The sequence below is a fragment of the Vipera berus genome (genome assembly GCF_964194415.1).
Source record: "Vipera berus genome assembly, chromosome: 16".
Taxonomy (NCBI): Eukaryota; Metazoa; Chordata; class Lepidosauria; order Squamata; family Viperidae; genus Vipera; species Vipera berus.
This window is the reverse complement of record NC_138219.1, coordinates 7288078-7302511: the sequence shown is the minus strand read 5'-3', so window position 1 is coordinate 7302511 and position 14434 is coordinate 7288078. Positions and strand designations below refer to the sequence as shown.

The 14434-nt window shown below is 50.2% G+C and overlaps 1 protein-coding gene across 5 annotated transcripts; it reads right to left on the bottom strand.

Moving 5' to 3' along the window:
- Positions 1-2377: 2377 nt before the first annotated feature.
- Positions 2378-13229, bottom strand: LOC308675478 (palmitoyltransferase ZDHHC3-like). Of its 5 annotated transcripts, none has more exons than XM_081340841.1 (9): positions 13042-13229; positions 11835-11923; positions 10459-10544; positions 9690-9802; positions 8993-9054; positions 7064-7184; positions 5525-5597; positions 5242-5399; positions 2378-5100 (listed from the first exon to the last, which is right to left on the bottom strand). In XM_081340841.1, the coding sequence occupies exons 1-9, from the start codon at positions 13209-13211 to the stop codon at positions 4920-4922; spliced, it is 1053 nt and encodes a 350-aa protein (XP_081196967.1). In that variant the 5' UTR covers positions 13212-13229; the 3' UTR covers positions 2378-4919. The 5 variants fall into 5 exon arrangements, with proteins under 5 accessions (XP_081196967.1, XP_081196969.1, XP_081196968.1 ...); XM_081340843.1 differs by having other exon boundaries at positions 2378-4820; XM_081340842.1 differs by having other exon boundaries at positions 5242-5371.
- Positions 13230-14434: the final 1205 nt, after the last annotated feature.

Here is a 14434-nt window from a genome sequence, read left to right as displayed (position 1 = left end):
CACAAATCAATCTCGGCAGCTCATCCTGCCCTAGATGGTCTACCTATTTCTCACCTCCTTCTCCAGGACATTGTCCCACCTAAGCACCAGCCACAACTTTTTCTTTGGAGGGTCTGATGCTTTTTTTTTAAAAAAGAGTCTCTTCTCCCAATTTTTTTTTTGTGTGTGTGTGTGTGGGGGGGGAGGAGGATAAGGCAGGACACAACACCTCTCCAAGTTCTCCACCTTTCCAAGTTCTTGTCCTTTGCTAACCGCTCTTCAGCCTGACTCGATCTTCTCGCGGTGATCCCTATCCCAGAGAATCTCCCCAAACTTTCCCCCTGGAGGGGTGGATCTATTTAAACCCTCTGTAGAATCAGAGGGGAAACCTTTTCAACGGAACCCCTTCCGTTTCTCCTTTGGCCAAAGGGATCGCTGACCAAAGTTAATTTAATTAAGTTATAATTTTAACGGGGCAGCAGCCTAAGTCTTCCGGAAGCCCCGAGGCAAGTTCCCCGGGCCTGGAGGCAGGGCCTGTTTTATCCATTGGGTTAATAAGCATTATGTTAATATTATTAATTATGGTTTATTAATGGTTTGTGTTGTTGTTTTTTTCTAAAAAGCAATAAAATGCTGCCTGTTTTATTTATTTAAGGCTATTTATAAAGTCACTCCTGGTGCCGCATGGTTCTTTATGGGGATGAAAGCCAGGTTGAGGCAGAAAAGGGGGGGGGAACGTTAGCAGAAAATGTCACTTGGTCTGGTGGCTGGGGGATTCTGGGAGTTGAAGTCCACCCCTCTTAAAGCAGGCTGGCTGGGGGATTCTGGGAGTGGAAGTCCACCCCTCTTAAAGCAGGCTGGCTAGGGGATTCCGGGAGTTGAAGTCCACCCCCCTTAAAGCAGGCTGGCTGGGGGATTCTGGGAGTTGAAGTCCACCCCTCTTAAAGCAGGCTGGCTGGGGGATTCTGGGAGTTGAAGCCCACCCCTCTTAAAGCAGGCTGGCTGGGGGATTCTGGGAGTTGAAGTCCACCCACCTTAAAGTTGTTGAGAAACACCGATCGGGGGTGGTGGTGGTGGGGGAAGCAGAGGCCCACGGAAGAGGCAGCAGCAGAATCTTCCTTCAGTGGGGAGACTCGACCTTTGAGGCTCTCCCGTCCAGCTCAGTCTGGAATTTCACTTTTTGATAAAGTCACAAAAACAGCTGTTGGGCAGGAAGGATGCTTGGAAAAGACTTTGATGGGATTGACAGCTGGACTCTGCAGCGGGGAGGTGGAGGGGGGAGAATAAGTTACCTGCTTTATGGCTTCTTCAGATCCCCACCCACCTCCTTCCTTGATCCAAGCGGGACGGCTGGCGCCTACCATTTTCCCTTTTCCCATAATGCTGCAGCGGTGCCCCCCAGATTTGATTATTCTGGGAAATCTTTTCATTTCTCTGTTCCGGCTTAGCCAGGACTGCCCTCCGTCCCCTGCACAGGGCGATCCCAAGCCAAGCTCGTTCTGAACATCGTCCAGATCAGGCGAGATCTTTTTCCCCCCTCTTTCGGGTTTGTAACCGTTACTCAAGTGGCATCTCTCGTCTCCCAAGGATTCTGGGAGGATTCTCCAAAAATGAACATGTATATATTTTTTCCTTGATTACAAATCTGCCAACCCCCTTTTTAAAGTTAGCTTGAAACCAGACGAAAAAGGATTTTGCGTGGTCAGTTTTGAGTCTCCTCCGGCCAATGTTAGCCAGTGGCTCGGAGTTCCTGGTGGTCTCCTTTCCTTCTCCAGGCCTGACTTTATTACGAACTTTGCTGCCCTCTAGGGGAATTGGGATGGTGTCTCTCACCAGGAAGGAACTCTGGCTTAGCTGTGGTCAAACCAACAATGTCTTAGTTTACAGGCAAGTCCTCATTTAGCAACCGTTCGAATTGCAACAGCACAGAAAAAGGTCACTTGCGATTTGGTCCTTCCCTTAAAACGATCGAGGAGAGAAGCAACCTGGAATTAAGGAGAAACTTCCTAACAGTGAGGACAACTAACCAGTGGAACAGCTGGCCACCAGAAATCGTGGGCGCTCCATCACTGGAGGTGTTTAAGAGGAGACTGGACAGTCACTTGTCTGAAATGGGCATAGGGTCTCCTGCTTGAGCAGGTGGCTGGACTAGAAGACCCCAGCTCTATCCCGACTCCGATTCTTTTAAGACTGCGGAGTGAGGCCTGGAAGCAATCCGATGACGCATTCCCACGTTACCAAATGGCCAAAAATCAAAGCTTCCCTTCTCCCCTCGTCTGCCTGATAGTTACGGCAGGCGTACTTACGCAAAAATCGCCCAATTCTAGCTTTTCCTGAATTTCTCTTGCCACCCACAGACGCAGAGATAAGAGACACGGAGACAGAGATAAATGTTTGTAGGGGTGTATTTTTCACCTCCACCCGTTGCGGACCAAGCCCTGAGAAGCACACACACCTGGAGTAAAACGTTCCCAAATTAAATTACGTGGCACTGGAGATTCTCTATCATCCAGGTCATGCTTGTCCCAAGTGTTTCCCCACCCCCCACTCCCAAAAGGCAACTGGACTTTCTTGGGGGGGGGGGTTTCCCCTTGAAAATATTTCGTTTCTTCTCTAAGGAACGAACCGAAGAAGCTTCCTGGATGAGAAGCGAAAATTTTCAAAGGAAAAAAAAAAACAAAAGAAGGAAGTCCGGTTTCCTTTCGGGGGGGGGGGGGGGAAACACTTCTGCGTTCCCAAATGAACCACACCAAATGATTTTTCGGGGTGCCCCCAATTTGTCCAAGGGTACAATTTGGATAGGACGAGGCGGACGAGAAGGGGCGGGCGAGGCAAATACGTTTCGTTGAGTGACCGTTTGGAAGTTTTTCACCCCGACGAGCACGGCAGCGTTCCCCCGGGGTCACCGGATCAAAATTTGGCCGCTCAGCAACCAACGGGTTTAAGCGTCCCAGGGGGGGGGCGAGGGTCACATGACAAGGCCAATTCACTTAACTTGTGTCTCACTTAGGAGAAGCCACACATTTTGGGCCTCGGTCGTTAAATTGAGGACTAGCTGCATGCTGAATTCGGCCTCCTTTTTGTTGTTGCATTGGAGACGCTGAATTCCTTCGTTTACTGGGCTTTTGCAAAAAAGGCAGGAAGTGAACGAAACAGGGCAAAGTTTGCACAACAGGCTGCAAACTTACATGTGCTTTTGCAACTTACAAACTGGATAAGCCGACTTTTAAAAAAACAAAACACACACACACACACAAAAACACAACCAATTCCCCCTTCTCCAAAATCTTTTCCATCTGAGCTCTCCCTGCCTTTTAAAAAAATAACAAATAAATAAATAAATAAATAAATAAATAATCTGCAAAGAGGGATTCTTACTCCGGACGTATCTTGATGTCAGATGTTCACTCGGAGGAGTAAAGCGTGTGTAGTTTGCACAACCGAAGCCCGCGCCTTTTGCGGGTTGGTGGTGGTAGTGGTAGGGTTTTTTCGAAAATTGTCCGTTTCACAACCTTTGCACACAGAGGGTTGTTCTGGATGCAACTGGGGGTGGGAGGGGGGGGTCGAGAAATTTGAGTGGAATTGGAGGGGTCTGGATAATTTATTGTGATGATCTTTTATTCCGACGCGTATGTATTTGCTCAAAGCTCAGCCTTGCTACTCCAGAGAAATCCCATATGGGCATTTTAAAAAAGGCAGGGAAACGAGGCTGAGCTCCGTCTTTCTGAGATGCAACAGGATAGAGAAGGACGTTTTTCACCCCAGCTCCTTTTTGCGTCTGCAAGCATCGCGATTCATTGTTGCAGGCTGGGGGATTCTGGGAGTTGAAGTCCATCCCCTCTCTCTTAAAGAAAGCTCTCTGGGGCAGTCTGGGAATTAAAAGTCCATTTATCTTCAATCAAACCAGCTAGGGAATCGTGGGAGTTGAAGTCCACTCATCTCAAAGCATGCTGGCTAGGGGATTCTGGGAGTTGAAGACGGTCCATCTCAAAGCATGCTGGCTAGGGGATTCTGGGAGTTGAAATCCGTCCATCTCAAAGCATGCTGGCTGGGGGATTCTGGGAGTTGAAGTCCGTCCATCTCAAAGCATGCTGGCTGGGGGATTCTGGGAGTTGAAGTCCACCCATCTCAAAGCATGCTGGCTGGGGGATTCTGGGAGTTGAAGTCCACCTATCTTAAAGCAATGCTGGCTGGGGGATTCTGGGAGCTGAAGTCCAGTCCTCTTAAAGTGGCCAGGGCTGACAAACACTGATCTAGCCATAATGAAACCCAGGTTCTATCAATCCCAGAAATCCAGGTCAGGGAAGGAAGAATTTGAGGAACGATGTTGAGGTTTAGTCCTGGGACTAAACCTGGCTTCAAACAAGTCCGCTGATGGACAATTCACCCGTTTGCCTTTTTTCTTTGAACTGCCAAGGAGGCAGTCTCAATAAATAAAGTTAATAAATAAGTCTATTTACAGGCATACAGGGGATGAGTTTGGAGGCGGTAGGAGGGAAAATTCTGGATAAAGGGAGCAAAATGAATCTCCTGGCTTGTTTTGGGTGCAGGCGAGTCCTCGACTTACAACAGCTCATTTAGTGACCGCTCAAAGTTGCGACGGCACCGAATAAAGTGACTGAGGGCCGTTTTTTTCACACTTAACGACCGTTGTGGCCTCCCCGGGGGGTCACGTGATTCAAAGTTGGAGGCTTGGCAGCGGGCTCGTATTTACGACGGTCGCGGCGTCCCCGGGATGGTCACGCGGATCCCCTCTGACCAGGAAAGTCCACGGGGAAGCAGGATTCATTTCCCCACCTTGTGGCTAAGTTAAGGACTTTGTCGATTCGCTTGAACAACCGCTGAGCGAGAAGAGAAGAGAAGTTGGGATCAATCGCGATCGTAAAGCCGAGCCGTTCCAGCTAGGGTCACCTCGCCTGCTCTGCGTTGCCTTCTTCGGCTCAGGGGGGCAGGGGGCTGAAGCCAACGCTTCCCCCCCCCCCCGAAGAGAGAAAGAGAAGCGAGCGGAGAGGGACGGGCCAGAGGGCGGTCAGACGTCGTAGTTGGGCAAGTAGCTGTAAGACGGGCCGCTGGCCGAGGGCAAGGTGAGGTTGCAGGGGAAAAACCAGCCGATGACAAAACCTGGGTGGGCAAAAGAGTGGAGGAGAGGGTGAGGGTGAGGGTGGGGGCCCCAAGATTTTGCACCTCCCTCCACACCCAAGCGTGAAGGAGGGAGAGGAAGGAGGGGAGGAGGAGGAGGAGGAGGAAGGCTTGCAGACCCACCTCGGCCGAAGACCTCGCGCAGGAGGGCGATCTTGGGTTTGCGCGTCTGGCTCCCTGCCCGCGGACCCTCTTTCTGGAGCCGGTTGCGTAGCTGCTCGACGGGGGTCTCGTCGGTGATGATGGAGACCACCTGGGAGGCAGACGGGATGGGTGGGAAGCTTTGCGGGGGGGGGTTGTGTCTCTGAGACCAGGTTCCCCAGCCGGATGGCCGAGGGGTGTGTGTGTGGGGGGAGCGGCCTCCAAAGGGCTCTCCGCTCCCCCCTGCCCTGCTTTACAACCTCACCTGGTCGTAAAATACCACCGTGACGAAGAGGCCGAAGAGGATCGACTCCACCAGTAGGATGATCCGGTGAGCGCTGGCGGTGGGGGGGGAGGGAGGGAGGGAAAAAGCAGAGAATCAGTGATTGGTTGGAGAGTTATGGAGCTGGGGAATCCATCTGACGTATTCGGAGGCGGAAGAGATGGGGGTTTTTAGGAGGGGGGGGCCCTGAAGCAGACCCTGTGGGGGGGGGTCTTCATCATTTACTTCACAGGTCCTGCAGGCCCAAATTGGAAATCCCTGGGGGGGGGAGGGGGAAGGGAAAGACCCTCCTGTAGCTGAAGGGGACCCAAGCAAGGGCCACTGTAGAAGTGGGGCACACAAAGCAGAGGCAAGCCGTTCCCAGAGTTGCACAGTCTGCCTTGCATTTCCCATGTTGGCTGGGGGATTCTGGGAGATGACGTCCACCGCTCTTAAAGCATGTTGGCTGGGGGATTCTGGGAGATGAAGTCCACCCCTCTTAAAGCAGGCTGGCTGGGGAATCCTGGGAGTTGAAATCCACCCATCTTACACGAATGCTGCCTGGGGGATTCTGGGAGATGGAAGTCCATCCCTCTTAAAGCACGCAGGTTGGGGAATCTTGGGGGTTGAAATCCACCCGTCTTAAAGCGGGCTGGCTGGGGGATTCTGGGAGATGAAGTCCACTCCTCTTAAAATCTGTTGGCTGGGGGATTCTGGGAGTCGAACTCCATCCATCTTAAAGCACACTGGCTGGGAGATTCTGGGAATTAATTGAAGTCCACCTGTCTTTAAAAAGTGCTGGCTGGGGGATTCTGGGAATTCATTGAAGTCCACCTGTCTTAAAAAGTGCTGGCTGGGGGATTCTGGGAATTAATTGAAGTCCACCTGTCTTAAAAAGTGCTGGCTGGGAGATTCTGGGAATTAATTGAAGTCCACCTGTCTTAAAAAGTGCTGGCTGGGGGATTCTGGGAACTGAAGTCCACCTGTCTTTAAAAAGTGCTGGCTGGGGGATTCTCTCCCATTAACCAGCGGAACGACTTGCCACCAGACATTGTGGGTGCTCCATCACTGGAGGTTTCCGACAAAAGAGGCTGGACCACCTTACTTGTCCGGAAGGGGATCAGGTTTCCTGCCTGACCAGGGGGCTGGACTAGAAGACCTCCAAGGTCCCTTCTGTCTAAAGCAGAAGCAACCTCTGGAGGAGGAGAGGAATTGAAAAGGCAAAATCCTCACTTTTCCTTTGCTTCCAACAGCCGAGAGAGACCAGCTGTTCCCTCAAGGCCAGCTTGGCTGTTCTGCCTCTTCCGAATCCCGGCCAAAACTCTGGCGTTCCAGTTGTTCTTGGCAAGGATTCGGTGACATGGCAGTTTTCTTTTGACTATATTTCTTCCTTTTTAAAGGCCAAGTGAGGAAAAAGCACAAGGCTTCTGCACGGCCCCCAGCTCCCCATTTCTAAAGTGGGGGGGGGGAAAGAAAATATATATATATATATATATATTTTAAAAAGCCTGCTGGGAGAGGGGAAAAAAAAGCAGGACTTACATTTGGATCGGGCTGCCCGGAACGCCGTCTTGATACTCTTCGGGTCTGGTGGCCGAAGTCCTGTCCAGGGGCCACACCCAGGCGGTCAAGACCAGCCCCATGGCGTAGAGGCTCGCCAAGCCTGAGGCCGGGAGAATATAGGTCAGCCGACGCCAGGAAAATTGAAGAGGGGGAAGGAAGTGTCCGAGCCAAGTCTTTCCCTGTATCCGTCATTAATCCTACAGGCTCCTTCTCTCCTCCGTTCCCACCGCTGTGGATGGGTGGGGGAGGGAGGGAGGGAGGGGGGGAAGGGTTCCCCCTGCAGTCTTGTGGGGCTCGGTCTAATGTTTCAGGAGGTTTTCTAGCGGAGAAAATCGGTGGAATCAGCGGAACGGTTCGCCTCCTTCGCTGGAGATTTTTAAGAAAAGATTTATCTGGGACACTAAAGGAACTCCTGCTTGAGCAGGGGGTTGGACTAGAAGACCTCCAAGGTCCCTTCCGTTATTTTGCTATTCTTGTTTTCTCCTTCCTTCCTCCCTCCCTCCCTCCCTCCCTCCCTCCCTCCATCACTGGAGGTTTCCAAGAAGAGATTGGACGGTCATTTGTCTGAAATGGGATAGTGTTTCCTGCTTGAGCAGGGGGCTGGACTAGAAGACCTCCAAGGTCCCTTCCAACTCTTGTCTTTCTGCTATTCTTTTTTTCCTTCCTTCCTTCGTTCCTTCCTTCCTGATGCTGCAACGGTCGTAAGTGCAAAAAATGGCCCTAAGTCCCCCTTTTTTTGCAGTGCCGCTGTGACTGGTCGTTAAGTCGAAGAGTACCTGTACTACGGAGTGTAAACCGATTGTAGGTTTCGGAGGGGATGGAGATGTAAGGGAAGACAAGTGGGGTTAGAGCAGCCTCTAGTGGAGGACATCCGCAAGTGCACGTCCGATTTCAAAAAGCAAAACTCCCCCATTTAGGATTGCAAGGTCCAACTGTGAGGTCTTGAAAGGTCCACTACATTCTGCCACCTGGAAGGGGAGGGGGGGGCGGGTTGGCTCACCTATAACACGACACGGAGTCCTCGACTTATGGCAACTCGCTTAGCGATGGCCGGAAGTCACAACGGTGCTCAAAAAACAGCTTAGAACCAGTCTTGGAGGTTGCGCGATCAAAATTCAAGGGCTGGGCAACCAGAGTTCCGTACTTACGACGGTCGCAACGTCCCGGGCTCACATGAAACGCCGCTTGCGACCTTCCCAGCCGGCTTCCCCCAAGCAAAGTCACTGGGGGAAGCAGGCTTTGCTTAGTGACCGCCTGACCCACTTAATAACTGCAGCGGTCATAAAAGCGGATCATGTGACTCCAGGACACTGCGGCAGTCGTGACCCTGGGATGGTCATAAGTCCCTTTTTTCAGTGCTGTTGTAACTTGGAACGGTCGCTAAATGAATTGTTGTAAGTTGAGGACCACCTGTAAAAGGTTTTCTTGGAGAATCCTGTCTCAGTGACCTGATACTCCCTCCCTCCCATAATCCCTCTTGTTTTTCTGTTATTCTTTCTTCCTTCCTTCCTTTCTTCCACCCTCCCTTCTGTCAACATTTTCATTTTTTTCTCCATCCATGTATCAATTCCTTCCTTCCATCCTTCCATCCCCCTTTCTGTCAATTGTTTCCTTCCTTCATTTTTCTCTCCTTTTCTGTGTACCAATTCCTTCCTTCCTTCCTCCTCCCCTCCTCTCTTTCTTTCTCTTTCTTTCTTTCTCTTTTTCTTTCTTTCTTTTTCTTTCCTTTCTTCCTTCCTTCCTCTTTCTTTCTTTCTTTCTTTCTTTCTTTCTTTCTTTCTTTCTTTCTTTCTTTCTTTCTCTTTTTTCTTTCTTTCTTTCTTTCTTTCTTTCTTTCTTTCTTTCTTTCTTTCTTTCTTTTCCTCCCTCCCTTCCTTTCCTTCACCACTGCAGGTGAGGAAACGGTACCTGTGTAGAAGAGGAACTGGATGAAGTATTTCTGGTTAAGTTCTCCCACGCAGTTGTTGATCCTGTGGAAAGAAGGAAATATCCTTTTAAAAGAAACCCGGGGCGACCTCACAAACCAGCAACAAGCAGTCCTCGAATGTACGGCCACCGCCGAGCCCTGGATTGATGCTGCTAAGGGAGACATCTGTTCAGTGAGCTTTATGCCCCCTTTTGCGACTTTTCGTGCCCCCCCCAGGGGATCAGGGAATCGCTGCAGTCGCTAAGTGGGTCACACGGTCCTTGTGGGAATCTAGCTTCCCTGCCGACTCTCGCTTGTTGGAAGGTCGCAAAAGGGGACCGCGTGACCCCGGGGACGCGGCGAGCGTCGCAAACCTGAGTCAAGCGCCTGAATTTTGGCCCTTAACCACGGGGATGCTGCAATGGGAGCAAGCGTGGGAAAACCGTCGTAAGTCGCTTTCTTCAGTGCTGCTGTGACTTTGAGTGGTTACTAAATGAATGTTTGTAAGTTGAGGACTATCCGCAAAAAGGGAAAATGATCTCCAACTCGAGCAGAAGGCAGGCCTGGCAGTCAGGAAACAAGTGGGAAACTCGGGGCCTTATCCCCAAACCCAGCCGTGCCACAGAACCCATCAGGCTGAGCAGCTCAGGGCCGATGGGGGCCTTGTCTCTGCCCCAGCCATTCAGCCTTGAAGCTCACCAAGGGCAGTGATGGTCCATCCGGCGCACGCAGCGGTGGCAAATGCGGCAGTGATGGGCCCGGGGTGGCCGGTAGGTCTCACAACGGTTGCACACGGTCCAGTCCTCATTATTCTAAAAATCAATCAATCATCAATCATCAAAATAAAATCAAAATAGAATGCTGGAAGGAAGGAAGGAACACCTGCATATGGAGCACTCCTCCACGTTAACATGCGAGTTCAGGAGTCTGCAGCTTTTTAAGACCTGTGGACTTCAACTCCCAGAATTCCCCATCCAGCAGGCCTGCCTCAGACATGAAAGCCAGCTGGCTTGACTTTGGGCCAATCACCAGGAGACGGCGAGTTCTAGTCCCGCCTTAGCCATGAAAGCCCACTGGATGACTCTGGGCCAATCACCAGGAGACGGCGACTTCTAGTCCCGCCTTAGCCATGAAAGCCCACTGGATGACTCTGGGCCAATCACCAGGAGACGGCGAGTTCTAGTCCCGCCTTAGCCCTGAAAGCCCACTGGATGACTCTGGGCCAATCACCAGAAGATGGCGAGTTCCAGTCCCGCCTTAGGCACGAAAGCCAGCTGGCTGGGGAATTCTGGGACTTGATGCCCACCTATCAAAAATGTGTCAAGGTTGGGAAATCCTGGTTTAGGCGGATACACAATCATATCCATGAAGGAAAATGAAGGAAATAATAGCCATTTCTCTCCCTCCCCCCCCCCTCATTGGCCGGAGATTCATGGCTATCCACAGACCTCCTGATTTCACAACTCACACGGCCATTCTGATGTGCGGCGTTGTTGCTGTTGCTACTCCTGAGATCCGAGAAATCCAGGGCGGTGTCGGGCAGCGGGACCACACCTGGGGGAAAAAAAAAGTTCCAAGATCAGACTACCTTACCCATAATCCCTGCCCTTTTAGCCGCACTGGTGGCAGCAAATGGGAGCTTGAATCCAGCCTGCTAACGCTTGACCAAAGACCCAGTTGTGAGCAGGATAAGACAGAAATGAAATTAATGATAAATAAACAGATGGAGAGAACTTAAAGGAGTCTAGTGGCCCCGAAATAAATAACTCAGATTTTGTTCTTTTCTTGCATGTCTCTTTCTCTCCGACTCTCACCTTCCTTTCTTCATCACACAGAACCCCTTTACATTCCAAATCCATTATTTTCCCCCCCCTTTGAAAAAACAAAACAAAACTTCTCCAATAAAAATAATGTCTTCCAGATGAATAATCTACCTGTCTGGCTTGGGGCCAGATCTGCCAATCTATCATGGGAGGGGGGACTCTTATCAATTATCAATCTTATCAATTAGACTTGACCACTCCCTCCTTTATTTTCCTAATGCTTCCTGGAAGAGCCGGCACTGATCTTTTCTTAATCCAAGGACATCTTTGGGAGGACAAAAAAAAAATGGAAAAAGAGGTGGCTTTTACATCACAGGCCTGTTCTTGTTCTGTTCGGGAGCATCTGTTTGGCTAGCGTTTCTAGTTTCGATCTCAGATCCCATCCAGCGAGGCCGTTATTACATCTTTGAAGCAAACAAACGAAGATCAAGCCAGCTCTCCGTGGAGAAAGGAGAGGGGGGGGGAAAGAGATAGACTCATAACCTCCCCCCCCCTTTCCGTTCGTTGCTTGCAAAAGCCTCTGTCCCAAAACAGGAACAGAACAGAACTTCTGACGGTGGAGGATTACTCAACCAAGATGTTCTTCTGGCAAGTGACGCAGCTGAGGAATTCCGACTCGATAAATATTTTGATTTGGAATCGGACGAAGGGCAAAGAGACTGAGATTTCCATAAATCAATCTTGGCGGATTTTTTATTTATTTATTTTAAAAAAAAAAACATTTTATAAAGAGATGCGCAAACTGAAGTCAAGTTGGCCGAACGACAATAAACGACAATAAGTGATGTTCCCCAGAAGGGACACCAGATTCAACTGGATCCCTGGGAGAGCAGCGAAAGGGGAGCCAAAAGAAAAATAAATATTGCAATGCAGGTTTTATTCACTTAGTGCAAGGGTCTTCAAAGGCGACCCTTTTAGGACTTGTGGACTTCAACTCCCAGAATTCCTCAGCCAGGCACGTGTGGTGCAAAATGGTACTTATTGCAAAAAAAAAAAGACATATAATGGAGGAAAGAGTCACCTGGGTCAGCAAAAACGGCCCTCGTGTGACAGATCAGGAGCATCAGAACGACAAGGTTAAAAGCTACAGCATGGAAAGGACACCAAAAGCTGGAAATAAATAGAACAGTTATAAAAATTAATATTATAAGATTGTGCACCTATTGCAAGGTCTTTAGCAGCCTCCCCGCTCAATATCTTCTTTGAACAGATGTTAAATATTAAAATAATCCTCCAATCTCTTATTACCCAAATGCAGATTGGACACTAGGATAACTTTTACCAACCGGGCTGATTTGAGCTTCCTTGCAGAAATAAATGGTGGTGTTTTTTTTCCCCCAAGGGGTTTGGGTGAGTTAAGAGAGAAAAAAAACCCCTGGGGATTTATTGGTAAGAATTAAGGATATGGGAGGCCAGGAGGTATGTAGATGAAAAAGCACTGCAGTCCTGATTTTTTTATTTTAAAAAAAATTGCAACTACAGGCAGTCCTTGACTTACGACCACAACTGAGCCCCAAATTTTTACTGCTAAGTGAGACATTTGTTAAACGAACCCCTGAGCATGTAGAGAGAGCTCCTTCCTCCTGCTAGGTCAGTGAGCTCCTTAACATATGCCGAGAACATCTTCCTCCTACATCAGCGAACCCCTGAGCATGTACAGAAAGCTCCTCCCTCCTGACAGGACGCTGAACCCCTGAACAGGTGCAGAGAGCGTCTTCCTTCTAGCTCACTGGGTTTCTGAACATGTGCAGAGAGCATGAGGTTTATACCTTCCTCCTAAGCCAGGAATGGGCAAACCTTGGCTCTTTTATGACTCGTGGACTTCAACTCCCAGAATTCCTGAGCCAGCCGTGCTGACTCAAGGATTCTGGGAGTTGAAGTCCACGAGCGAAAGTCGCCCACCCCTGTCCTAAGCCGCCGAGCTCCTGAGCATGCGCAGAGGGCTCCTTTCCCCCCTCCCAGAACACCGAGGCCCTGAGCATGCGCAGAGAGCATCTTCCTTCTAGGCCACTGAGTTTCTGATCACGTGCAGAGGGCGTGAGGCGTATACCTCCCTCCTGAGCCGCCGAGCTCCTGAGCATGTGCAGAGGGCTCCTTTCCTTCCTTCTCCCCCCCCCCCCCGCGAAACCCCTTCCCTTTCCCACCCCGTTTGGGAAGCAACCCAACCGCCAAGCACGGCGTTCCTGAGCATGTGCAGAGGGCCGCGGGGGGGGGGGAGGCGGGCCTACCTGTCCCGGAAGCCCGGCTGGAGTAGGACGTGCTCCAGGATGACGTAATCGGCGTAGCCCACGCTCAGGTAGGTGAGCAGCAGGCAGAGCCCCCCGCAGGGGTCCAGCCGGGCCCGCCCCTTCCCGCCGCACCGGCACCGGGCCCCGCTCGCCGCCGCCGCCGCCCCCATGGCAACCCCGGCCGCCGCTTCCGGTCCCGCCCTCGCCCCGCCGCTCGGCCAATCGGCGCGCGGGAGGCGGGCGGAGGGAGAGGGGAGTGAAGGAGAGAAAAAAAAAGAGAGGAAGGAGGCGCGCGCACCCGCCCGGCTCTTCCCGTCGCCATGGCGACGGGGCCCGCCTGCTTGCTTTGCCGGCCGGCCTGCCTGCCGCGCCGGCTTCCCCGCCCCGCCCTTCCTCTCTCTCCTCCCAGACCAGCCTGCCTGGCAGGGCTGTTGTGAAGGCATAATCAGAGGCTCAGGGAGCAAACACACACACACACACAAATACACACACCCGAAGCCCTTTCTTGTATCTAAGGCTCGGTCAACAGCCCTGGGCTGCCAAACACTAAATAAATGACAGTCCTGGGCGGCAGGAGAAGGGCAACATCTTGAGGGGGTGCAGATGTTTCACCCCCCCCTTTCCATTGGATGGGATGGGCTGTTCCTAGGCCAGGGGTAGGCAACCTCGGCTCTTTTATGACTCGTGGACTTCAAGTCCCAGAATTCCTGAGTCAGCTATGCTGACTCAGGAATTCTGGGACTTGAAGTCCACGAGTCATAAAAGAGCCGAGGTTGCCTACCCCTGGCTAGCCATTCCTTCCTTCCCTCTATCATCTGTTCTGTTCTCTTGTACCTCTACTACTTCTACTTCTAGTCTCATTCCTGTTTCTCTTTCCATTATTTCTATTTCAGTTCTAATTTAATTCTGCTCTGCTCTATTCTATTCCTTTTTCTGTTCTACTCTATTCCGTTCTACTCTATTTTCTATTCTATTCTGTTTTCTGTTCTAGATTCTATTTACTACTACTTCTATTCTATTCTATTATTCTATTCTATTCTATTCTATTCTATTCTATTCTATTCTATTCTATTCTATTCTTATTTCTTACTCTATTCTATTCTATTCTATTCTATTCTACTCTACTCTATTCTGTTCTTGTTCCTGTTCCTGTTCCTATTTCTCATTCTATTCTATTCTATTCCATTCCATTCCATATTTTCTATTCTATTCTATTCTATTCTATTCTATTCTATTCTATTCTATTCTATTCTATTCTATTCTATTCTATTCTATTCTATTCTATTCTATTCTATTCTTTCCCATAACCATCTATTCTATTCTATTTTCTATTCTAGATTCTATTCTGTTCTATTCTATTCTATTTCTATTCTATTCTCGTTCCCATTTCTGT